Source organism: Pithys albifrons, chromosome 8 (genome assembly GCF_047495875.1).
Source record: "Pithys albifrons albifrons isolate INPA30051 chromosome 8, PitAlb_v1, whole genome shotgun sequence".
Classification (NCBI taxonomy): Eukaryota; Metazoa; Chordata; class Aves; order Passeriformes; family Thamnophilidae; genus Pithys; species Pithys albifrons.
Window position 1 is genome coordinate 15195096 of NC_092465.1, and position 24346 is coordinate 15219441.

Sequence of the window (24346 nt, forward strand, 5' to 3'; positions counted from 1 at the left end):
CATCCAGTCTGGGCTTGAAAACTGTCAGAGATGGCGACTGCACATCCTCTCTGTTGCATTGCTTACTGTCTCCTGATCAGACAGTTTGTCCTACTGGTGGTTATAAAATAGTTCAAACACTAATGGGTCTAATTTAGGTCAGAATAAATGCCATGAAACTTTAAATTAGCATGCTTGATTTAGGTAATTCTGTAGCTCTCATTTTGAAACCAATCAAAAGGAAAGCAGCTGCATTATTGTCTGCTGTGCAATTCCTGTGGTTTCCATGAAAAAATCAAGCTGTTATGGACTCTTCCTGGAACACCTATTGTTTGAACAGTTTTAAGATAGGATTTTTTGTTGTTGCTGAATGTATATGTTTAGTTTATTTATGCTGCAAATGGGAAAAACAAACGCTGAATTGCTACTGCATTGCTGCTATAATCCCAGCCAAATCAATTTGCTTAAACAAAATATGCTTCTTAGAGCTTAACTTATTGAAATCTATAATAGAACTAGTGGGGCTCCTGACATGTTGGCATGTTCTCAGTTGGCTCCTTCTCTCTTCTTTTTGTAATTTTTGGTTCAGTCCTTTCAGAGCTAGGAACAAAGTCTTTGAGGTGTTTTGACCTCTTGCTTAGCTGAGGTGTCATATATCCTTTACCTTGGGTTGGCTGGAGGCTCCTCCCCAGTTATCATTGGAAAAACATGACATAGGACTCCTCACTTGGCTGCTCAAAGCAATGACCACGTTTCCCTATACAGACTGGGAAACACCTTGCTTTTTGTTGTTGTTGATTTCAGCATGTGCCTGTGTTACCTTGGTGTGTCTCTGAATTCATACTGATTCCATTCTCTTTTCCCTACTCTGTGCCCCAGTTTCTCTGTGTGTGTACATACATACATTTGTATGTGTATTTTAAAAAGCAGGAAAAGGAGATAAAAAAAGAACAGGCAGAATTTGGGTTCAATCAAGCTAGAGAGAGAATTTTTAAACAAAAAACAGTGACTGGTAGTTGCTTAGGATTGTATCTTTCTAAAAGTATCTTTTTGACAAGCAAGAAGAAAATCTATTTTGTTTGAAAACTGATTTCCTTTAGAGAAGTGATAAAAATAGCTGTATAATTTAGAATAATTGAGAGTAATTGAGATAGAAATTGATGTAGGGTATTAAAGTGATTTCTAAAAAAGTCTGTAAAGGAAGTGAAAGGATACAGTCTTAATTATGCAAAGAAGAATGAATGGTAATAGAATTTTTAAAAAAATTGCAAAACAGTGGTATCGCTGTAGCAATCAATGAATGGGAGCAGTGGTATTGTCATTGCTACCACAGTGTTCACTCTGTGGTTTTGTTCGGTATTTGGGGAAAAGCTGAGTGATACAATTTATTCATTTGATAAAGTGTATCACTCTGCAACTCTGCACTGGCACAGGTTGCCCAGGAAAGTTGTGGATGTCCCATCCCTGGAGGTCGGATGAACCTCTGACCAACCTGGACTAGTGGAAGGTGTCCCTGCCCGTGGCAGGGTGTTGGAATGAAGTAAAACTTAAGGTCCCTTTCAACTCAAGCCATTCTGTGATTCCAAATCTGTATTCTGAGATTCAACTTACTAAAACTGTCATATATAGATAGCTTGCACTGAACTATTGTGAAAAAGTTGTCTAGAAGATCTCCTTACTATTATTTTTGTTTCTGAAAACTGATTTGTGTCTCCTATCATCATATTGACCAGATCCTTCTCTGCTTAATTTTTTTAGGTCTAATGGGACTAAGCAAAATTTCAGACATGATACCTTAATACAGTATTTCAGTATTCAGTATTTTTTGTATTACTTTTGCTAAGCTCTTTAGTTTGAAAAAATCCAGTAAAATAGAAAGCATTTTACTTTTTCCTTCTTCGGTTGCCTGTGGAGAGGCTACCTCATCCAGCATGTGGGAGCTTCTATATTAATGTAGAAGTGGGTGTTTTAAATTAATCTTGTATTTTATTAATTTTCTCAAATAGTAATTGCACGTTTTACAGTTTCGAAGTACTGCTAATCAGCGCATATTCTAAATGTCAGATCCTTTGCTGGTATAAATGGGTACGGATTCATTAGTTTCTGTTGTGCTGCACTGATTAATGACAACTGTAGATCTGGTCCTAGGCAGTTAAATGCAGCAGCATCATTTTCTTCTTCCTACAATCCCAAAATATTTTGAATCAGTAAAAATAATGCAGGAAGATAAAGATTTCAAGACATTGCAATTGATTGCCACACACCTTTGGAGAAAAATATTCTATAAAAGAGAATTTTCATTGTTCTTTGCACTTTTCATCAAACCACATCAATATACAGGATTTTTGGTTTCAGTAGAATCTCTGAACTCACTGGTGTTTATAAGTATCAGTTTCTGTGTTTTACAGAGAGACAGAAGCTGTTCAAAACAATCAAGCAACTTGTTCAAGGTTAGTCAGAAAGTCAGCAGAGTTGAGAATGAAGCAAAGTATCCTCTCCTTGTCCTGAGGCATAACTGAAGTCATCACTCCTCCTACAGTGATAAGTAAGGTTATGCTGAATGACGGGAGTTGCTGAGGAGAAGGGATTTCATTTCAGTACTGACAAAATTAAGTAAAGGACAGAGAAGACTACTGAAACAAAGTGAGATAGACACTGACTGTAAAGTAGAGGAGGTGTGTGCTACAGAAAGTAAAAAGGAAGACTGCACAAATTCTTTCTAATAGTTGATTGCTTCTGTAACGTGCAATGCAATTTTTGCAATCAGTTCTAACCTTGTAGAAGGCAAAGTGGCACCTAGTCCAGCATGTCTGGCTTTGTTCCTATGTTGTCAAGTAGTTTCTTTTTTTCACTGTAGTAGTAGAATTTTTCATAAAAACTTGTTACTTTGTTTTGGGATTCCTTGAACACAAATCCTCCTATTTGGATGGCTGAGTAGCTTTCAGTCATTCTTAAACTGAAATCAATTTTTCTCTATCAGTTGCCTATCACATTGTGTAACACAGAACATAGCATGGGATTTTCTTCCCCTTTTGTGATTATCTCACTTTTTCTCCTCTTGCAAAGATGTGCTCTAACGTCTGACATGTTGCATGTTACAGTTAAGTTCCTCGTATGAATGTACACCTTGGTATATGTTACCTGTAAGGATAAAGTGAGAAAGTAGCTTAAAATCACAAGTCGCTTTTTAAAAATAACAAATAGTCCTTTTGAAAGCATTTTGTGATGTAGCTTCAAATGTCCTAAGAGAGTTCTGATGTGCTTAATTGGGATTTTTCTAGCAGATTTTGATGACTGTAAGTGGACTCTTATAAAGCTCTCATGTGCTGATGGAAAATAGAGGTAGTTAGACTCAAAAGCCACAACATAAACAGGTTTGTATTACCTATAAATTCCAGGCAGGAACTAGTGATTGAGGAGTAGAATAATTGCTTACTTAAATGTTAAATTTTCATTGCCATTGCATGTTTAAAACAAATCTGATGAGGATACCACATGTCATGTAAATTACCAAGGTTAACTCAACATACAAGTTCCAAACGAAGTGATTGGAGGTATTTTGTGTTTAAAAAGGTGGAGAAAGTGTGTGTAAATAAATTCATACCTGAAATAAACATGAATAATCTCATACCTTCAACAAGTGATGCTTTTGCTTTATGCTAAGATAAAGTTTGATCTCTGTTTCTGCTGTCTGCTTTATGCAGCCTATGGGGAAAAATGAGGCATGGTTTACTGTTGATTTTGGAACAGAGAAGTAATGAAGTTTAGTTCAGTGCTTATTTCATTGACTTGCTGTCTCCCTAGTTAGTAGGCAGGACAATTTACTTCAAGTGTTTATATTAATTTTTGCCCTTCTCATTTGCAGCAGTGAAGATGAACCCAGCCTTAAGAAACCAAAAATTGAAGAAGAGGAAGAGAGCTTTAGCATCATAAAACTTGCTGAAGGCAGTATCACTTCCGTAAGCATATTTTTACAAATCTGATTACTAAAGAGGGAGGTTAATTCTCTATTATAGTGAATATACAGAATTCCTGATAAAAGGGGAATTTCTAGCTGAAACATGACTGAAATACTGTCTACTTCTACGTTTGAGACTTTTCTAGAGATTGTAAAGATAACTTTCTCTGCCCTTAGGCATATGTTAGCACAAGTTTCTATCAGTCTTGGGTATTTTACGACAGAATTCTCTCCTGACATTTAGAACTCTACAAGGCAGACCTGAGGATCAGAGGAAAACAGAATCTCAGAACTGGAATTCAGTGGCTGAATTTTGTTCTTGGTGTCTATCATATCATGTGAAACACAGAAGTTGCCTCTGTATATTTAGTCACAGGTATTGCTGTGATTTTAGACACTGTTCTCTGCATTAGCTGGGGTTCTAAATCAGAAATTTGGCTTCTGTGGGTAGATGAAACCTGTATCATATCTGTGTCCTTCCTTTATTTGATTTTTTTTTTACTATTGTGGGGGGGGGGAAAGATCTAGTATTGAGACAACTTGTTTTCAAATGTGCTATTCTTTAAGGTTTGTTTTCAAAAATGCATTATTGATATTTATAAAAAGACTTAAAATCTGAAAACATTTCAATATTCTGTACTCCTAATATAAATTTCTGATATTTCCTGGAAAGTGGTATTGCCAGATTTAAAAGAAACACAATGAGACCAAGCAAGCTTACTGAAAGGTCTGCAAATTATTTTGACAGCAAAGCATAACAATTTAAAAAAAACTTGAGAATTTTGATTCCTGATATGAAATTTTAAGCAGTGTAGGGTTTTTTATCTAGGGTTCATGCATTTATTTTTCACTAAGTGTTTATTTGCATTTGACCTGGTTTTAGTTCCTTTCTAAGGTTTCTGCACTTCTCTGCCAATTGAGAGCTTTGGATTTAAGATGTCAGACTGTGCCAGAAAGGGTAAATGTCTTGAGTGCAAGCTTTTAATTTTGGGCTTCCTATTGGAGTGGCAAACCACTGATTCTGTGCTCACATGCCTGGGAGCTCCCATTCCTCAGTGAGTGTCTGGCAAGATTAGGGAGGTGTAAGAGGTCTGTCCTACAGAAGGTTCTCAAAGCTGAGCTAGCAGATAACCTAAATCACTGTGCTGCTGTCCTCTCAACACCAGATAATGTGATCAATTATAACAGTGCAGCATAGTGAGTGTAAGTTCATCTTGCTCGTGTGGTAACTAACCTTTGCCAGGAGTACTGTGCATTAACACGTGTTGGAAAACTTGCATTTCACGAGTCTGCATGCAGAGAAGTGTAGAGCCTCTGTTTCCATATTAAAATTGAATGCAAAGATTCTTGTTGTCTTGCAGGAAGAAAGAGATGGATATTGGCAGGCAATTGTATCATTTTTGTACTTTTGTAGGTAGGCAGTGTTAACCCAGCAGAAGATTTCCGAATTCTGGTGAGGAAGAAAAATGCTGACTTCAAAGATGGTAAATTACTTTTATCTGTCCTAAAAATATTAGTCGCATCTTCAGGGTTCAGTAAAAGCAGTCCCTTTGTCTGAATGTAAGTTACTAGTCCTATGTGAGATGCTCTGGAATTTACAGGTTAGTTTCTAGTGCCACTCAGCAAAGAAAGGTGTCACTTGTAATTCCCATGTCAATACTTGCCTTCCCCAATTAAAGGTCTCAGGTACCTGTGCTTGAGTAAGACAGCACTTAGACACCTACAGTGAGGCACCTGAGCAACCCCTCAGGTGTTTCTAACAGAAGATCCCTTGGTGTTCTCTGACTGTCTCCTTCAAACTGAGTCTCAGCTTCTCATTCCCACAATCTTTCTGGCTTGATGTGGAAGGCTGTTGGCTGTGCACAGTGTGAGAAACCTGTCTTCTGCAGTCTACTTACTCTGTTCCATGTAGAAACAAAAGACTCCAATGCAAGGCATTTAAATCTTTACATGCAAAGGTCGTTGCTTACTCCTTGTGAGCAGAAGAAAGCATGACTTTAGGGTGTTAAAAGCAGGTAATATGTGTATCTGAAAGATGAGAGGAGGCTCTGTGTGCACTGCCTCTACCCTCAACACTCAGCAAGACAGGGTTTTCATGCAGAGGAGAGGAAGAATACAAAGCACATGTCTTGCATGCCCTAAGTCTGAAAATGCAACAGAATTATTGTTTGTTTCTGTGATATTTCCCTAGTGGAATAGCTGTACAGAGATATATGTAATCCAAGGGTATCTTAAAAAAGAATGCACAAGATGGATGGGGTGCTTTATCTTTTAAAGGGTGGTTTGAAGGTTGTAAAGATAAACTTGATCTTCCAAAGAGTCATTAATGTAGCATTTATTTTCAAAGAAAGATTTGTAGAAGTGCTTAAGTGATGTGTTAGAAATTTCAACAAGGCCTTTGGTCCTTTTAGGCGTAGTTTGAGGATTGTGTTGAGTAGTATATTGACTTGGGACACAGTCTGTTAAAGCCTATGTAGCCATTTCTCTCCAGGATTTCCAGACCTGTAAGCCAGCTTAGCTAGCTTTTTACAAGGATTTTGTGTTAGCTCCAGAAGAAATTGCTTATTTAAAATATATTTGGAATTTTGTTCTTAAATCTTAGGTGTGTTAAGATGCAGTAAAATAACATTGTACAACATGTTAGGATACAGAAACTGTGAAACAGTTGACTACTTTGTAATGCTAATAAATTTTATCATGTAGGAAAGCTTTAAGGCAGAAATAAGCACAGTGATTACCCTTGGAGATGGCTTGCCTAGAGACTGCTTAAATATGTCCACTCGATAGCTTTGCTGGAGATAACTGCAGTACATGTTCAGAAGGGTCTGAAATTTTGAGCTATTTGCTTTTATTCCATGTGATCTGCTCTGTAATGTTAAGGTGTAGTTAAACAGTCACCCATTTGAAGGAGATATAGAAGCTGCTGTAAATAAAAACATGCTCTGCATATTATCTTTTTCTTCTGGATAATCCTTTTTGTGCTTTAGAGCCTTTTAGGTAGTTTTATACATAAAACCTTGCAGGCATGTTTTTAATGACTTGCTGTATTACACTCTGGTTAAGTAAGTAGTAAATTCTGGTGTAAAACTATTCAGTGGTTCTGAGGAGTTAAGTATAATTTTATGTCACTTAATGATGAAACTTTTTTTTTCTCCTGTGCTGGAACATGTGAAATACAAAATTTCTTTCCAGAAAAGGATAATCTGTGGCATTCAAATAGTTCATTATTAATAAAAAAGCCCTACATGTATCAGGATGCAGAGAGGAGAACTGCTAAGTTGCATCCTGTTTTTCTTCTTTCTTGTATTAAAAAAGCATCCAGTATAGTCTTCCAAACTGAATAGAGTTTACATTCTCATTTAAAAACAAAATAGCAACAGAGTTCTTCTATAGGGAGGAGAAATACTTTTGAATGGGGGTGCATTTTTGAGTAGATAGAGAGGTTGTAGTAATAGGAAGAGTAATACTTTGCATACTGGCACTATGGTTTTTAATTAAGCTGCAGGTTAATGGCACAGAACATCTTCGGTCCACACCAAAATTATAAAGTTAGCAGTACCAGAGGATAGCAAGGGGCATTTTCCGCCTTTTTCAGCAGCATGGTTGAAGTCCTGATAGTATATTTATCATTGAAAATGAGTACCAATACATTTCCTGCAGTGGCCACGCTGGGATTTAGTGATCAAGGTTTGTGCCATTCACAGCAGAAGCCGAAGTGCAAGTTGTCCCATGTCTGATGCTGCATCCCACAGCAGACCAGGGCAGGGGAAATGCTGCATTCGTCTTAGTGAGAACTGGATCACTAATGTGCACATACATGTTTTTAGAAAATCAAAGTGTGTAAAATTGGTAAGGACCTTAGTTTTCTGAGACTGGCAGCTCAATTCCTGAAACAGTAATTACCTTTGGTTTTAACTGACAACAGTGTAGTTTAGTACAGTAGGGACCTGCTTAAATGCTACATAATGAGTTGCGTTTCATGTCAACTCACTGGTTAATGTTGATGTTCTTGTAAGTAGAATTGTGTTCCCTTCTAGATACCTTTACTTTATTTGCATTCACGGCCAGAGAGATGTCATTTTCTGCAGGTTTTATTTTGAGCAGGGTACAGATGCACAGTCATCACAGAGAGGTGTCTTCTGATAATACCCTCTGATGTTTTTGTCAATGAATGCACATAAAATAGATTAGTTTACCTGAGCAGAATCTAATCATTGCTCCCAAGGATGTACAATGAGTTTCTCATTGCTGTGGCTGCAAAGAAGATTCTCAAATGCAGTGAGTGCTTGCCATCTTTGTAATGCCAAAGGGGTAGCCAGTAATCACCAGTTCATCCTGTTGGACTATTTAGATGTTTCTATCCATATCTGCATCTCTGGAGGCCAGATCATGTCTGATGTGATGTGTTGTATTTTCTTAGGCTTCTGTGGAAGACAGGATCAGGGGAGTAAAAAAAACTGATTTTGACACACAGTATTTTCTTTGATTTGTAGATTTTCTGTGGGAGTTTATAGGCCAGATTTCATTGCATCTTACAGGACTTCCGTCTGACAACATGATGTCTGAAGTCCTGAAGCTGAAAGCTGAATTTTATTTTACTGATTGTCAGTGGAGAGAGATCTGCAATGACAACTCTGTGGTTTATGGACATAAGAAAAAGTGTCCAGAGGCAAACTGTCCCAAAGTTTCATTTTTATAATTTATAGAGGTTTAAAAAATATTTTTATTCCTAGGCACTTGTAGAAGAATACAGCTAAAGGAGTCAGCAATAGCACATGAACAAGGATGATTTTCTGTAGAAATAGGTATAGTCAATTACCTTTCTGGACCTAAGTTAGCTTTTGCAAAAGCTAGTATTTAATTTCATTTTATGTTGGCATGTTTTTGCAGTTTGTCTGCGTTTTTATCTTATTGGAGATTTTTGTGTGTTTTGGAGACTATTCATGCTCTACTGCTAGGTAGGCCAAATGCAATGACTGGTTTGATAAAAATAATTCAGTCATTACAAGCGTATTCGCAAACTAAATGCCTGAGTATATAGAATCACTTTGAAGTTTTCTGTGTATCTGCATCACAGAGAAGATGAAGCCAGATTCATCTTTGAAGGGCAGAGCAATCAGGTGAGAATTAAAGCTCTGAGTTGCAACAAACAGAATTTGAATTAGATGGTACAGGAAAAAGATAATAAAAATCACAGTGATGGTACTCAAGCACAGAAAGACTGGCCCAGAGAACTTGGAGACTCTCCATCTTTGGAGGTACATGGAGCTCAAGTCTGTGGAGCGCTGAGCCACTTGATCCACAGTGACCCTGTTTTGAGCAGAGATTTGGGTCATATGTCCTTCAGACATCCAGCCTAAATCATTCTGATCCATACCCACAGGCCAGTTAGAGAGACCATTTCAAAACTGAACAGCACCTCATTGGACACTGGAGCAATTCAACAGCTCTTGATCTTAAAATTCATATTTCTTGGCTTAGAGATGAAGGCAATCTTTAAAAATTAGGACAGTTTTCTTTCTTCTTTTCAGTTATAAAAAAATGATACATACAGAGCAGTATTCTAAAATTACCAGGTGATTTAACTGAATTGTCAATGATTCTTACTTTAAGCACTGTCCATGAATACAAATCATTACCACCACCAGCAGATAAATCAAATGATTGTCAGCAACAGGGTTCTTGTCTAAAGGAAGATTTTCTTAACCTGGGGAGGAAAAAATCCCAAGGAATTAAACTTGGTCTGTAACAATAAACAGTTTTGTCTATTATTATTGCGTAATCTGGTTGGCATAGTAATCAAGACCAAGAACTGAACTGAACAAACATGAAAATATAACTACACTTTTGTACTATAACTGTTAAGAGATAGCAAGTGAATATAATTGTTCATGGCACATTTCACAAGAAATGACAGCACTAGTGAGTGTATTTTAGAGTAGCAAATGTATCTGAATGCCAATGGAGAAGGGATTAAATTCTCTTAGAACTAAAATATCTGCTGTTCTGGTGATTTTTTTTCTTTCCCTGCAGTTCTGCAACCTTTAATAGCTATGTTTGTTATCTAACCAGTCAGGTACAGTAGAAGGAGGAAACAGGAGATTAAAATTTCTTGGGATATTCTGCGGAATGTGGTGGTTATTAGGAGTGCTGAAATTTCAGTTAATGCAAGTCTCTTAGTTCACTTCCTTAAATGTGTATGTGGAATGAGGTAAGTTGGGAGGGAAGGAAAAAAAGTTATAATTACATAGCAGTGGCCTGAATAAGCTGTCAGTTTGTAACTCAAGGACCTGTTCTTCAAAACCTCAATGCCTGAAATTTGTTGGGATACATCAGAGTTAATGCTTATCACAGCTTAGGTGAAAAGACATCTTTATGCAGAATATGCCGTGCTCCAAAACCAGGGACATCTAATTTTTTACAGCACCGAGACCTAAAGATTCAGACTAATGAAAACACAGCAGGAAATCAACAAGGTTCTCAGACTTAGAAGTGCAAAAGAACAGAGTCCACTTCAAAAATTTCCAGTTGTAATCCTTATCTACTGTCTCTGGTATTGCCTTTGGCTCCTTGAAATAATTTGGTGGTCTAATCAGAACGCAGGGATTTTCCTCTATTCTGGATTCATTGGCCTATCATTTAAAGGAGACCCAAGGGACAGAAACAGCTTTAGCCAAACTGTTTCTACATGTTAGAGGAGTCTGACTTAAAATACTGTTGCTATGTAACCTGTTTGCTGCATATATTATGGTCTTTCAATGCCTAGTAAAACATTGTAGGTTTCCTTTGGTTCCTTACACCAGATTTCTAAAGGAGGCAGCTCACAGTCAGCAGCAAGAAAACATCTTTTCTTCTGATGGCTGTCAGGGCAATCAAATGTAAGGGAATTTAAAAAAAAATGCAAAAAAAGGTAGTAGAGCGATAATTTCAGACAGTATGTGCTGGAATCATTCTGACAATAAGGACTTCTATTGCACCCTCATAGTGCCTGGGGTTTTAATTTAACACATCAATGAAAAGGCAGTGTTTAAGAAAACTACCACCACCACTGAAAACACCAGTAGGACTTGATTTTATTAGTGCAATTCATAAGAAATTAGAACATTTAATGAGAAAATCATTAACCGTGAAAAAAATGGACTGACTTAACTTGGGGAGCTTAAGTAGTGAGACTTCAATTTAGTTTGTCAGCTATTGGTGAAATAAATAGAGTGAGCTGATCACCTCTGGCACAGTAGGCACTTCTGCACACTTTCTTGTGCTGTTGCTGCTGTTGGCAGAATGATTATCAGCCTCCTTTTCTAAAAATTGTCAAAGCTAGTGGAAGAATATCAAACATGCCTTGTTTCTCCCTTTTCAGAGATACTGTTCTTCAGATTCAGTTCTATTAGGCATTTTATGGAAAATTATATAACAGCCTGCACTGTGAATGCTCACAGTGAGCAGAGTGGAATACAGTACTTAAACAATGTCTCCTTCTCCATGTATTTACTTCTTATTGTCTCTTCCACCACTCTGGGAGATGGCTGTTGATATTTCCTTAGCTGAAATACAGTGACAACTATACCCATAACATCTGGACACAGGAAGGGCTGTGGGTCAGGCAAAAGGTTCTGCTAGTCCAGTAACTGGTCTTTAACAGTATAAGAACAGGACAGGCAGATGCTGTGACTTGTTTAGAATGGTTTCCTGAATTTTCTTCCTCAATGGTCACATCACTGTTAATCTCTCTTGACAGAGAGCCTCTTTTAAGAATTACAGAAATTTGTTCAAACATCTTTTTCAGCTGTTAAAACTTCAAGCATCCCACAGCAGCCTGTGGTAAAGGGGTTAACTAGTTTATGTTTAAAGAAGTACTTTTTTTTTGTTGTTCTTAACCCAACTCTTGGCTCTTGTTTTGAGAGAGCAGGCGACTCTCAACTCCCTATTCATCTTTTTCACAATGCTTCTGAGTTTATAGATCACTGTTGTATCCTCACACTTGTCTTTTCCTAGGCTGAGGTGTCTGCTAGAGGGTAAAATTGGACAGTTCCTCATTTGTAATTAAACATGAATAATAAAGTACTAAAATCCAGCAGAAATTAGTTGGGCTTGCAGAGCTCTTGGGTGATATTTTTACTTGTCTGCAGTGGTTTCCAGTTAACCTACCTCTTACAAGCTCAACAGTAAGGATAAAACTGGTATTGCCCTTCTTGTTGGTACAGGTGTCACAGTTTACCTCTGCTTCTTTGTCAGGCATGCACAGCTTGTAATGCTTTTCTCCATAATCATAAACCATGTTGCCCTGATGAAAAATCATTAAACTGCCTGTACAGAGACAGGATATACTCTAATGTCAATAACAACAAGGTAGTCTTTTAACTGCAGTCACTCTACAGATGTTGTTTTGACATTATCATACCTTCCTTGTAAATGTAATACTTTCATTGAAATATGCATCTGTTTCAAAGGATGTTTAGGGGATATGCTTGTGTTGTAGAATGTTACCTCCCTAAGCTTTAGGATCCCAAATGTTCTGGTTTTGGATTTGATCAAACAAGCTAGGCCAGTGCTTTTTTCCTTGGCTTTCAGTGAAAACACTTTTGGCTTGGACATGTTTGGGGTTCTTCCTAGTATATCGAGCTATTCCAGAGAGTCTGAAGTTATTCTTGGTACCTTAGATAACAATAATCAACTTGTGTAGTTTGAGGTGCTGTGGGTATCATTAACTATTTAGATGTCTGTGGAATAGAAAAAGAGAGAAGTAAAAGGAAATCGGGGTTTTTTTCCCCCCCTTGGAAGTGTTCATTATTTGATTTATTTATTTATTTCTCCTTGCCTTCCAGTGAGTCAGCAGTTGATAAATCGCATTGATCAGTTCCTGGAAAATAAAGGTTCGCAGTATTACATGAAAGGGATTGATTGTATCAGAGTTTTCAGAGAGGAGGCCATGAAGGTAATGTTAACGCTCTTATCTCTTTCAAGTGAAAGGCATAATGGGCCTATTGCTATATTAGAAACTTGGTAATTTATTGCTGCAGCAAAAAATAACTGATTTTTAGATTAAAATGTGTTTGAAAGTTTAGAAATAGAGTTGCATTTTATGGATTTTTTTTTTTATTCTTACAGGAATGGGGACTAGCTTCTCTGGTATTATTTGCTGTATGTTTTCTTTTAAACATAAAACAGAAGGCCTATGGCCTGATGCTTGTATAAGAAAAATAAGCAATCCTACAGTTTTTTTCCTTCAATAAAACTAGTTACCAGAAAGTCTTTCAAGCTTTCTGAAAGGCAGTTTTTGTAGCTCACCTTTGATTAGAGATCATGGTTGTAATAGGGATAAAAATCAAATTCTTTAGTGACTTTTGTGTTTACTGTGTTAGATGACTTAATGAAGAATTAAGTTTGCAGTGCTCTTTTTTCTTATTTACCATGGCTGTTATTTTTTTTTTCAGCTGTCCAAGGTGCAGTGCTTTAATGACTTTCTGCAGGCCCTGAAATCAAAGTTAGAAAATAAAGGCTTAGCTGATTTCTGGGAAATCATGATACAAGGTAGGATGGCATTTAAAAAGAAAATAAAAAATTTCTAGTTCTATTATCCATGTACCCATTACGTAAGAGGAAAACTGTTAGTAGTGGGACAGTTAAATTACCCCACAGCAGTATTTTGATATGGTTCATTCCTGCAGCCTGTTAAAAAAAAAGTCTAAAAAATCATTCATGTGCAGCTTCCTTTTCTGCACTAATAGTTTTATACCAGCAATATTCATAATGCTTTGCGAAGTCTTGTTGAAGTGCTAAATTAATTGTGGAAAAAAGAGGCAAATTAAATGTTATGGGGTAAGGAGAAGGAGACACCATTTCAGCTGAATCTCACAATAAGTGCAAAAAACTCTCTCAGCGAAGATCTAAAAAGATTCTTCCAATTTAAGCTTCAAAAAAAGTCATAGATAGCGTTGAAATATGTCACTGATCATTTTATGTTTAAGTAACCTAAAGGACAAAATGTGGTATTATTCCACCTATGACTAAACCAGGAGATACAAGGCAGTGCCGTTCTGAAAGACATTCAGAGACTATGCAAGTGATAAATAAAGGAACATTTTCACAAATATGAAATATAGTAGACTAAAAAAGTAATCTTTTATGTCATACTCTTGTTTTTATTTGGAACCAATGCTAAGAAAATCTGTTAAATGCCCAGCTGTATCTCTTAAAGGTGTATGGTATAAAATGCAATGATGTGGTTTTGTATAGTACCTTTCAAAGTGATCAGCTCAAGGCACACTGTAACATCATCTTCATCCAACTTTTTCGAAGTACAGGATGGAAGTTTGTTTAGTAACCCAAAAAACAGCACAAGACAACACTGACAAGAATATTAATTCAGTAGTGTTGTAAGGGACCTTCTCTGAAGAAATTGGAAAAAAGAAACCAATAAACTTTGAAAGTGAGAAATGTGGGTCTTTGAAAGCCATTACAGAATGATTTTTTGGTAGTACAAATCCAGTTTCTGACAAACTGGAGTATATTTTTGTGGGAAAAAACCAACAGACAAACAAAGAGATGGTATTTTCATTGAAAATAGAATATCTTCCTTAGAGAACATGATGAAATAAAATCATGGTGCTTTATGCATCATTTAACTGCTCTCAGTAGGCAGCTGAAATTGCTTTTTGCTTGTTGCTACCAAGAGCAGAAGTCCTGTTTTCCCTTCTTCTTACCACATGACCCATCCGCTCTTTCTTACCAAATGTTGGGTGTATTGGGCCTTGTTGTAAGTGACTGCAGTTGCCACAACAGGATGGATGTAAGTTAATGAATTAGTGGCTCAGGAGCAAGGCAGATCTGTTTGACAGATTTACTTATTTCATGAAACCCTGCCATGTGGTTCTATAGGCATTACACTGGTGCTGCTGAAACCTTTATGAATTTACAGTTCTTTGCTCTCACATCCACAGCTGCTGATTCAGGCACAAGCATTTTTGTGGCCAAGTGGTGAGCTAAACTGGAAAAACTGTTGGGGTCAGTGTAGTAAAGGAGATTTTTCTGTGGGGGCAGGGTGGGTTCACTGCGCAGTGTGGTGGCACAACCATGAAGCCAAGTGGAGCAGAACCAGCACTTTGGTACTCACTCTAGGTAATCACAGCATGAGTGTCTGGATGCTAGGAGTTAATTTTTTCTAAGGACCTAAGAGCATGCTCGGAATGACTGAAAGTGTAATTTCTAATAGATTTTCAGCATTTCATCTGTGATCTTGATTTCAATGTCTCATTAGTTTGATTGTCATAATATTAGCAGTTTCCTAAATGGATACTTCCACAAGCTTATGAATATACTCATTAATTTATTTTTATATCATAGTTTATATCATATTTGACTCATTTATGCAAGTCACATTTTCCTTTGAGCAATGTTTTTAGCTGGTAATGATGATACATTCATAAGTTGGAATTTGGAACACTTTTTTCGTTTGTAACAGGTGCATTTTTGGGAAGCCTTCTAATGATATTTTCATGGTTTTTTTTTCAGACAGAATCTCTTTGATCAGTAAAGATGAAGCAGAGGAAAGTTTGGTGACTAGTGAAGAGGCTGAAAAGGTATCATTTTTTTTAATGAGCATCTGTTTATATAGAGACCTTGTTGTGGAACAGGAAAACTTTCTTATGTAGATAAACCTTTAGAAGAATGAAGTAGAAGCATATAAAGGAATACGGGTGTCCTTTCGCCTCTCAGTTGAAATTGCTACAATACAGAGCAAAAATAATTTCTTAGCATGTACCACAGTGTTTTACTTTAATTAATCTTTAGAAAGTAGAACATATTGACATTATCTGAAAATACCCTCTACAAAGAGTAGCAGCTTCAGCAACTCAGTGTAGTGGAACAGCAATATACAATTTACATATGCAAGATCACTATTTGGACTTCATAGAAAGAAATATCTTCTCACTGGTAGCACAAGTGTGAAAATCAAATACTTTTTTTGTCTAAAGGTGTTGTGAGCTCCAGCAGTTAAGGCTGTTACGGCTGGTTGGTTTTCACCATATGTGCAGTGGTACTGATATTTTCCACTTTATGCAGCTCTTGTGGATTGATGGACATCATAGGTGGTGCTGGTGTGACTGGTGATCATATTAGATCATTTTGGAAATGAGAGTTTTGGGGTCCTTGCAGGTATAATATTGCACTTCAGTAACTGCAGTGAAGAATGAAAGATGTCACAGATATAAAGGACTGAATTCTAACAGGCAGAATGGTGCCTTCTGTCTGCAAGAAAGCAGAATTCACAGCTGCTGTCAAAAATTGTATTTGTGTGGAGAGGGTAAGATGAGCTTTATTGTATCAGGCTGCTAGTTTGGGAGAAAGAAAGTCCTCGTATTACAGACCCCCGAAGGTAAACCTGTGGCTAAAATCACTAAGTATTGTACAGAGAAGTAGCTATTATACAAGATGCCACATTGATTTTTGCAACTTTCAGGCCTTCCATTAGCAATAGCCAGAAGTGAGTAGAAATAGATTCTCCATGAGTTATTTAATGAGCAGAAAAAGGTGGTATTTTAGAAACAGCTCTTTTCATCTGTAACAATTTACCTCAAGGTGAAGAAGGCACAGAAATGTCATGAAAATGAAAAGCTAACAAACTGGGAGTCCAGAAAGCTGGGCCCATGTGCAGGGTATAAATGTCAGAGTATGATGATTTTTCCAGACATGAAGGACCTACTGGCTGTTTCTCATTACACATAAATGTATAGAGCAACTTCTTTCCCCAGTGGTGGTTTTAAAGAGTATCAGGGGTTTTTATCTATTTCAAGTGCTATGAATTTACTTGGAAACTTCTTAAGACATTTTTCTTGAGAACTTTGCTTTCTAGTCTGAAACTATTGTTGATGCTCAAAAAACGTGCTAATGCTGTGTGAAACAGCCACTGTTCCTTAAGGAAATCTCTGCTAACCCTGAAGATCTTACAGCATACCATTGTCTTAACTGTGAGCTTGTGGTAGCTAAAAAATACTGTGCCTACATAGGAATGCAGCACAGATTAGAGTACCCAGGACTAATTTAGAGCTGCCAGGCTAAGCTAGAGCAAAGTATTTGTAGAGTGACTTCAAATTTACATTCCTGTTTACCATCATCCTACAGGCAGCCATATGTTGCAATACGGGAAACTACTTTGTGGTTGACTGAAGGTCATACAATAGCCATATCTCCCCATTAAATTGGGAGAATGAGAGAGTGCATGAATTCAGCTCTGCAGCAGAGTTCTCTAACGTGGCTGTTACTTTACTTACAGACTAATTGGGTTGCATCTCTTTGCTAACTAGGTAGTCGCAGTTATTCACTGGATTAACTACCTCCTCACACACTGCCCAAACCCAAAACCCTAATTTGCCACTGTTCATCAAGAGCTCATATGACTTTTTAGTGAAGAAACTGGAAGACTGCATATTCTTGGAGTAAGATATGCAGGAGTAAAAAATTTTATCTTGAGGTTATGGTGCTCATCTAAAATCTAGTCCTCTTTGGTCCAGTTAAACCCAATCACAGGTTTCCTGTGTGATACAAAGTCAGCATTTTCCTAGATCTATAGTCTGTAGTAGATTGCACAAGTGATTCATTTGTTTTCTGTACTGAAGGTGATATCCTTCACTAAAGGGTTATATTGGATTTTTCAAATATTCCCCTATAGGGTAAGATGCAAGTTTTCTTCTGCTCTGTAATAGGCCATGTGCAAGACTGTAAATCATGGGGTTGGCTGTCAGTGTGGTCCTGTTTCTCTTACATCCTGGCTCCCAGCTGAGAGCAGTGTCAGGGCTGTTTTGGCTGTAAGATTTCAGATTTTGTAGGGTTGCTGTCTGCAGGAGAAAGGAACAATTACAAGGCTGCTTATTAGAGAGGTAACAGGTAAAAGTTTCTTTTTTCTTTTTGCTTGAGATAGGTTATCTGAGCATATTTTCCTATCACTGAGAAAATGATTTTAGGTAGTTTTGTTGTTTTGGGGTTTTTTTTTGTAATACGGGAGATATTATTTTTAAAGCGTGAGGGTGATAGATTAAAACAGCAGAAATGTCAAGTTCTTTTTCTAGTTGCTTTGGTGAAGATAATGGATTTCACCACAGCTATTATATGTAATTTCCTTTTGCATAAATGTAAAATAGGTTTTTGGGAAAAAACCCAACTTTTGATGTTCAGCATGTGATGGAAATTTCAGGTTTCAATTTATTGCAAATCTTCATTGTACATTTCTCTAGCTTTTAGCTTTCTTTACCTAATTTAGTGTGAGAAAGCTAATTTTTAGAACTTTGAAAAATGTGCTGCTTTCAGAAATGCCATTTGACTCTTAATTAAGTGTGCAAAAATGAAATTTGATCTGGCACAAAAAGCCTTTCAGAGCTGACAATGTCATTATCTTTTAGTTTCATAGTATGTGCTTTATATTACTACTAGATTAGTAGATTAAGAACTCTTCCAACAAAAAAGATACACAGACATACAGCATCTTGAAATTGTGTTCCTTTCTGTCCTTGTCACATTTTCTACAAAATCTGTATGGTAGGTTGAGCTCAGCATGTTAAAACATGTGTTGTCTATGGAGTGAGCTTTCTGCATTCCTCTTGGATGTTGCTGTTTAGGACGTAGGAAAGGTTTGACCTTTTGGGTACTGAGACAACCAGGCAGAGGTTGTCTGTGCCTCTGGTGTTAACCAAATGTGATATATTTGCTTTTCATCCCAGTGCACACGATATCTGATTCTTTCCCACAAATGGGATACAGCAGGTAAAGTCAGTGTTTTACCCTGTGTCTGAGGCTGTCACTAGTGCTCTAGAGAAGGATCAGAATATTTTACTTATTTAAAGTAGCATTTAAGCTCTGCATAGTACAGGTGTATTGTGTCAGAGATTGGTGCTGATAGGGATCCCATGGCCTCTTACACATCCTGCATGGCTGGTACAGTTCCAGCCCTCAGCTGGACAGCAGTTTGCTGTCAGAAGTCATCTGTTTGCACAAAAGAGTTACATTAACCCTAAGCAGGTATTTATAGCCTGTTTAATGCAGTTATTTTCTAATTAGCTGTTCTTTTCCATCATCATGGAGTTACAGTGAAGTTGTTTCTGACTTAAGGTTGATGGAACTCAAAGTCATGGAATGCAGCTTTTCTACCACCTCAGCTTCACATCTGTGTGTTATCTGTTCTTCCTGGCTCTGTGTGTTTGTTCTGGTGCGTTTTAATAAGGAAAAATATTATTTTATATTAAGGATATTGGTAAAAAGATTGTAACTAAAACTTGTAGACAACTGGACACTTTTTAAAGTAAGAGTCAAGGATTAGTATTTTTTTTCTACCATTCTAGCTAAGATTTTTATTTTAGGCTAACAGAAAAATACTTCAGGGGTGGTTGTACTCTAGATATTGTCTGTATGTGTGATTTCAGTTGTTATAGTATCTGAGAACCTTGCCCATCTCTTCTGTTTATGAATGTCGTGCTTTAAGTGAAGGGCATATCGTGAGTTGTATCAGCAGCTGTGGCAATACAATTTTACATAATGAATTTTCCAATTTTAAAGACTGGCATTCTAACCATCTTGAATGTTTGAGCGTTTTTTGTTTTTAATTCATGTCTTTGTTCATTAGTTAAATGTTAATTGAATTAAACGTGGAAATTTCTAAGTTGAACACAGTACTAGAATGTTGTATGTAGAAAATGTTTTAAGACATTGGTCAGCTCATGTATGTATTTGTATCAGAGGGATGGTTTGTTATCCTTGAGAATTTTGTAGCTACACACAGTATTACTTTTTAAAATTATATTTTATTAGGAACATAAACATGGCCAAACTATAGTGAACAAAATTTCTGCCTAACCCAGAAGCCAGTGTTTGACATCAGACAAAAAGGGATGGGTAGGGGAAAGTGTACAGTCCCAGGCTCCAGCCACTGATGTCTCAAGAATTTTTTGTGCTTGAGAATGTTTCTGTGGACTTATTAGTCTTCCAATGATTTGTCTTCTCTGAACTTTCCCCATCTCCCCCTGAGATTAGAGACTAATATTTGCAGCATCCTTATAACAGGGTGTTCTGCAGCCTTAACCATATGTTGTCTGAAGAACCATATCCTTTTGTCTAGTTATTGACACATTTCACCATAGAATCCCTTCAAAGCAAGTCTTACGAAATTTCTTGTAGTTAAGATGATTTTGCAGTGTGAAAACTAGAAGAAACTTTCTTCATGATTTTTAATTACAGGTGGATTTGTTTGGATATTCAGGGGAGACATTCTGTTAATTTAACATTAAAGGCTCTCAGTTTTGTCAGTATCACATAAGTACATTTGTATTTTCAGTTCTTGGCTCCGAAAGAAGTTAAAAATGAATCGCTGCCTCCCACAGATGAAGCTGGTGATGTTGATGATTTGGTGAGTATCATAAAGATACGGTGTGACTTTAGAATTGTACTGTAACTGAAAAGTGTAGTGAGAGCGCATGAGTAGATTAGAGTGTGTGGCTTAGAAAACACTAAACAAATTGAGTCAGAAAAGAGTCACATGAAATTACTTGGTATTGTACGATTTAACCAGGTGTGTAATTTCATCATGGCAAATACTATGTTATGTTTACATAGACAAAATGTGTCCTCTAGAGTGTTTCGAAACAGCCACCGAGGCTGCTCATTTGATGGTGGATTGTTATAATTTACTCTAATAGCATTTAACAAACCTTGTATTTCTTGATCATCTATTTGTGTGGGTTGAAAACTAAAAATTGTTTAAGAAAAGTTGTTTTAATCTTCTCAATTAAACTTCTCTATATAGACTTGCTGAAATTTGAGGATTTCAGGAGGGCTTTTAATAAATATTTTAGCCATCTTTTACAGGCTGAGACATTACAAACCTGTCTCCAAGGCTTAAGTTGATGGTGTAGATGGTTTTAAAGAACCTTCAATAACAGACAAATTTCTACTTTTGGACTGTACTTTTTAAAATCTACAAATTTCACATATGTTTATGTGAAGATGAAATTTTTAGGTTTGCTTTTATACTTTATAGATGCTTAGTAATAAGCTCTGTGTAATTCATTTATGTTGCGTGATAAGGATTTCCAAATTCACTTTATATTCTAACCACTAAACACATGTAAGAAATAGCTTGAATTCATTACTGCTTCCTTCAAATCTCCTTCTTCTGTTTGCAGCTGGACATGATGTGACTGGATGATATATGGTTACTATACAAGTAAAGTTTTGGAAGAGATCTCCCTGTGAGATGGGGCAAAAAAAAAGATGCTGATGAGAAGACAGTACATCCATCTTTTATTTTCTTGAATGAAAGCAGAAATCCCAGAAACACTTCCAGTTGGTATACATGTCATCTAACTTTCCAAAACTAGAACAGAAGACTGAAATTATCTGAGGTATTTGGGAAGTAATGATAGCTTTAAGGCTTTTTTTTTCTTCAGAACAGTGAATATAGCTTGTCCTTGGTATTGCTTTCAGTTAAACACTACTAAATTTAATGAGACTCTGTTCTGCTGCCTGAAAGTCTTGTTACAGGAAAACAGAAATATCACAGTGAGGTTACCAGGTCATACTGAATCTTTAGTGGAGTAAACCCTTAGCATTATTGTTATAGAAAGGAAGAAGTCTCTATTGTCATGCTTAAAAAAACAAAACTAAAAAGCCAAAAAATTCTAGGCCAGCGACTCAGAGTGAGAGTCTGAAATACACAACAGAATCTAAAGCACACAGCAGAGCCAAGTGTGCTGGTTTTGCCACACTGTACCAAAATCAGTAATTATAGTTGTCTTTATGCTGCAGGTTCTCTATCCTGTCAGCTCAGCAGGAGCCCTAAGTCTCTGCCCCTTTCTATTATACATTTTCCTGTTTTGTGTGCTGGGATTTTTGATTTTTTTTAGATTTTTTAGTACAGTTACTGCAGACATCCCTGGTGCGAAAAGGAAGGATGAATCAGTTATATCTCTGTTTCATACAGTGCTAACGCAGAGTGGAAGAATCCATGACAGCTGTGGTAGTAGTTAACAATGGTAACCAGGATGGAGTCCTGTCTGCACAGAGCTATCCAAAGTAGTCAAATGCTGCCTAGAAAGAGATACTCAGATTTAATTATGGATGTGGAGAGACAGTAATGACACCTTCACACATGCTTGTTTGGTACAACCACATTAATTCCATTATGATAAGTGTATAAACATACTGTGAAAAGTGGTTATTAAGATCATAAAAAAAAAGGTGACCCATAGTTACAAAAGGTTGTGGAATATCTGCACTTCATACTGACCAACAGCTCCTGTGTGGAAACAGCAATTGCTTTTTGCCCCTACCTCCCTAGACAGCAACCTGCTCTCTCCTGTCTTGCATCCTGTCCCACCTAAGTTCAAATGCAGATGGCAGGGAGTAAGTGATCTTTGCAGATGTTTATAGCATTTGTGTCACTGGAAGATATTTTTCTCAACTGTAAATAAGAAATACTTGTTTTGTATGTGTTTTAAGGTCAATTTATGAAGCACAACACTGGCTGTTTTTTTTTTACATTTAATTTTTTTGTTGTTTGTTTAATAAAAATATTTTAAAAATTGTTTATCATCTTCAGAACCGTGTTTGCTAAAATCAGATGCTCAGCTATGCACTACCTAAGAGAAGTGATCTAAAGCCTCTTTTCTGGACCTACAATGCAAACACTGAATATCAAAATTCCTCTACAGAAGCAGAGTGTAATTAATTACTCTATTATTTAAAACTCTAAACTTCATAAAACCCATATAAAATAATGTTTCCCATGTTACAGGGATGATGAGAAAATCTTGGTCAAGACCTCAGATGAGATAGAATTACTCTGCAAATCAAAATAAGGATTAGGGCTTTCTGTTTCTTTTGAACCAGTTGACCTCATTTATAGAGTGTATTGCTTCTGTATGTATGGTTCACCTTTGCAAACAAGGATTTTGGGAAGGGCTCTCCCCACATGGGTGTGCCCTTCCAGCCTGCGCAGTGGAATTTTTAGGTGAGGCTCAGCATGCATGGAACTGGCCCCACCGTTTAACTCCTCAGGTCCATCTGGCACGGCCGAGCGAGCTTGGACGGTGACAGTGAAGTCCTCAGGACTAGAACCTACAGCCCCCGGTATTCCCAGGAGGTCTCCCATTCAAGTACTAACTGGGCCTGACCCTGCTGAGCTTCCGAGATCAGACGGGATTGGATGTCAGGGAGGCATTTACCTGCCTAATAGACATGTAGGTCATGGAGAATTCATAGAATCATAGAATGGAATTGATTGGGTTGGAAAAGACCTCCAAGATCATTGAGTCCAACCACACACTAAAGAAAATAATGGAAACCAGAACAGGTGACGTTTTCTTTTGTAATACTGTCAGAATTTGAAGTGGAGACTAAAATAAATACATTAAAAAAGGCAAGGCTGTGATTTTCAGCCTCTGTGACCTTTTCCAAAGGATGAAAAAACAGACTGAACTCTGCTAAATGTTTGGTGTAGAGGCGGAGATACTTTTTTACTGTACAAGAAAATTACTTGGAAAACATTTGAACCAAGCTTAACTTAAAGCTTGATCGTATTTCTTCATGCAGCAAGTCACAGTTAAGTGGAAAGATTAGTGTCCCCCTCTAAATTCCCCCTTTTACTGTTTTGGAATAGTACTTATATGAATGAAAATAAAGGAACTAAACAGGAACTAGAAAACCTGTCCCTTCTTGTTTTTATGGACCAGATGTAATGTTAGTGCATCTGTGAGCTCAGAGTGCCTTACAGTAGAACCTCCTCTCATCTGACTTTCTCTGTACATACCTGCTGTACTTCAGTGACTTAAATGGCAGAAATTAATCTAGCTGCTTCTTCCCAATAACTTTGTGAAGCCAGCATGATGAAGACACAGTAAAATGAATTCTGTGCCTCTGATGACTCACCAATACAAGTCTTAACTACTGGCCATCAAAACCACTTCTTTTACCAGCAGTCTGAAGTACTCACAGTAGTTTTTGCTGTTACCAAATAATGAATTATTCCACACCACTAAAAAAATACTCAAATTTGGTCATATCTATATTTGCTGGTGTACTAATTTTTAGGATCCCTCTGTATGCACCAAGTCAGCTGTATACACTCCTATGAGAGTTTGGGAAGTCTATGATGGAATTAGTAGGTTGACCATAAAAATGTATTTACTGTTGCTTTAAATGTTATCAAACCAAAGAATTGTTTTTCTTCATAATCTTACTGAGTTGCAACTCTGTCTCATCCTTTCTTCCTATCTTAATGTGCAAAAATAGGCAGTAATAACTGTCATTTTCTTTTCCTACAGAAGGGAGTGAATCTTGTAGCTTTCAGGATATTAACAGAAAACAGAAATACCTCCAGTGTAGGATATAACTAGAAACATTTTCTATCTGCTGTCTGAGACAATG

The 24346-nt window shown here is 37.0% G+C and overlaps 1 protein-coding gene across 2 annotated transcripts in view; it reads left to right on the forward strand.

Annotated features, from left to right (window-relative positions):
- XRCC5 (X-ray repair cross complementing 5) overlaps positions 1-22508 on the forward strand; it is a 58816-nt gene extending 36308 nt beyond the window's left edge. For both annotated transcript variants that reach the window (XM_071562852.1, XM_071562853.1), the window contains exons 15-21: positions 3845-3938; positions 5352-5421; positions 12763-12872; positions 13372-13468; positions 15449-15516; positions 20259-20330; positions 21106-22508. In XM_071562852.1, the coding sequence (XP_071418953.1) occupies positions 3845-3938; positions 5352-5421; positions 12763-12872; positions 13372-13468; positions 15449-15516; positions 20259-20330; positions 21106-21120 (526 nt within the window). In that variant the 3' untranslated portion in view covers positions 21121-22508. The remainder of the gene's footprint in view (positions 1-3844; positions 3939-5351; positions 5422-12762; positions 12873-13371; positions 13469-15448; positions 15517-20258; positions 20331-21105) is intronic.
- The last annotated feature ends 1838 nt before the right edge of the window (positions 22509-24346 follow it).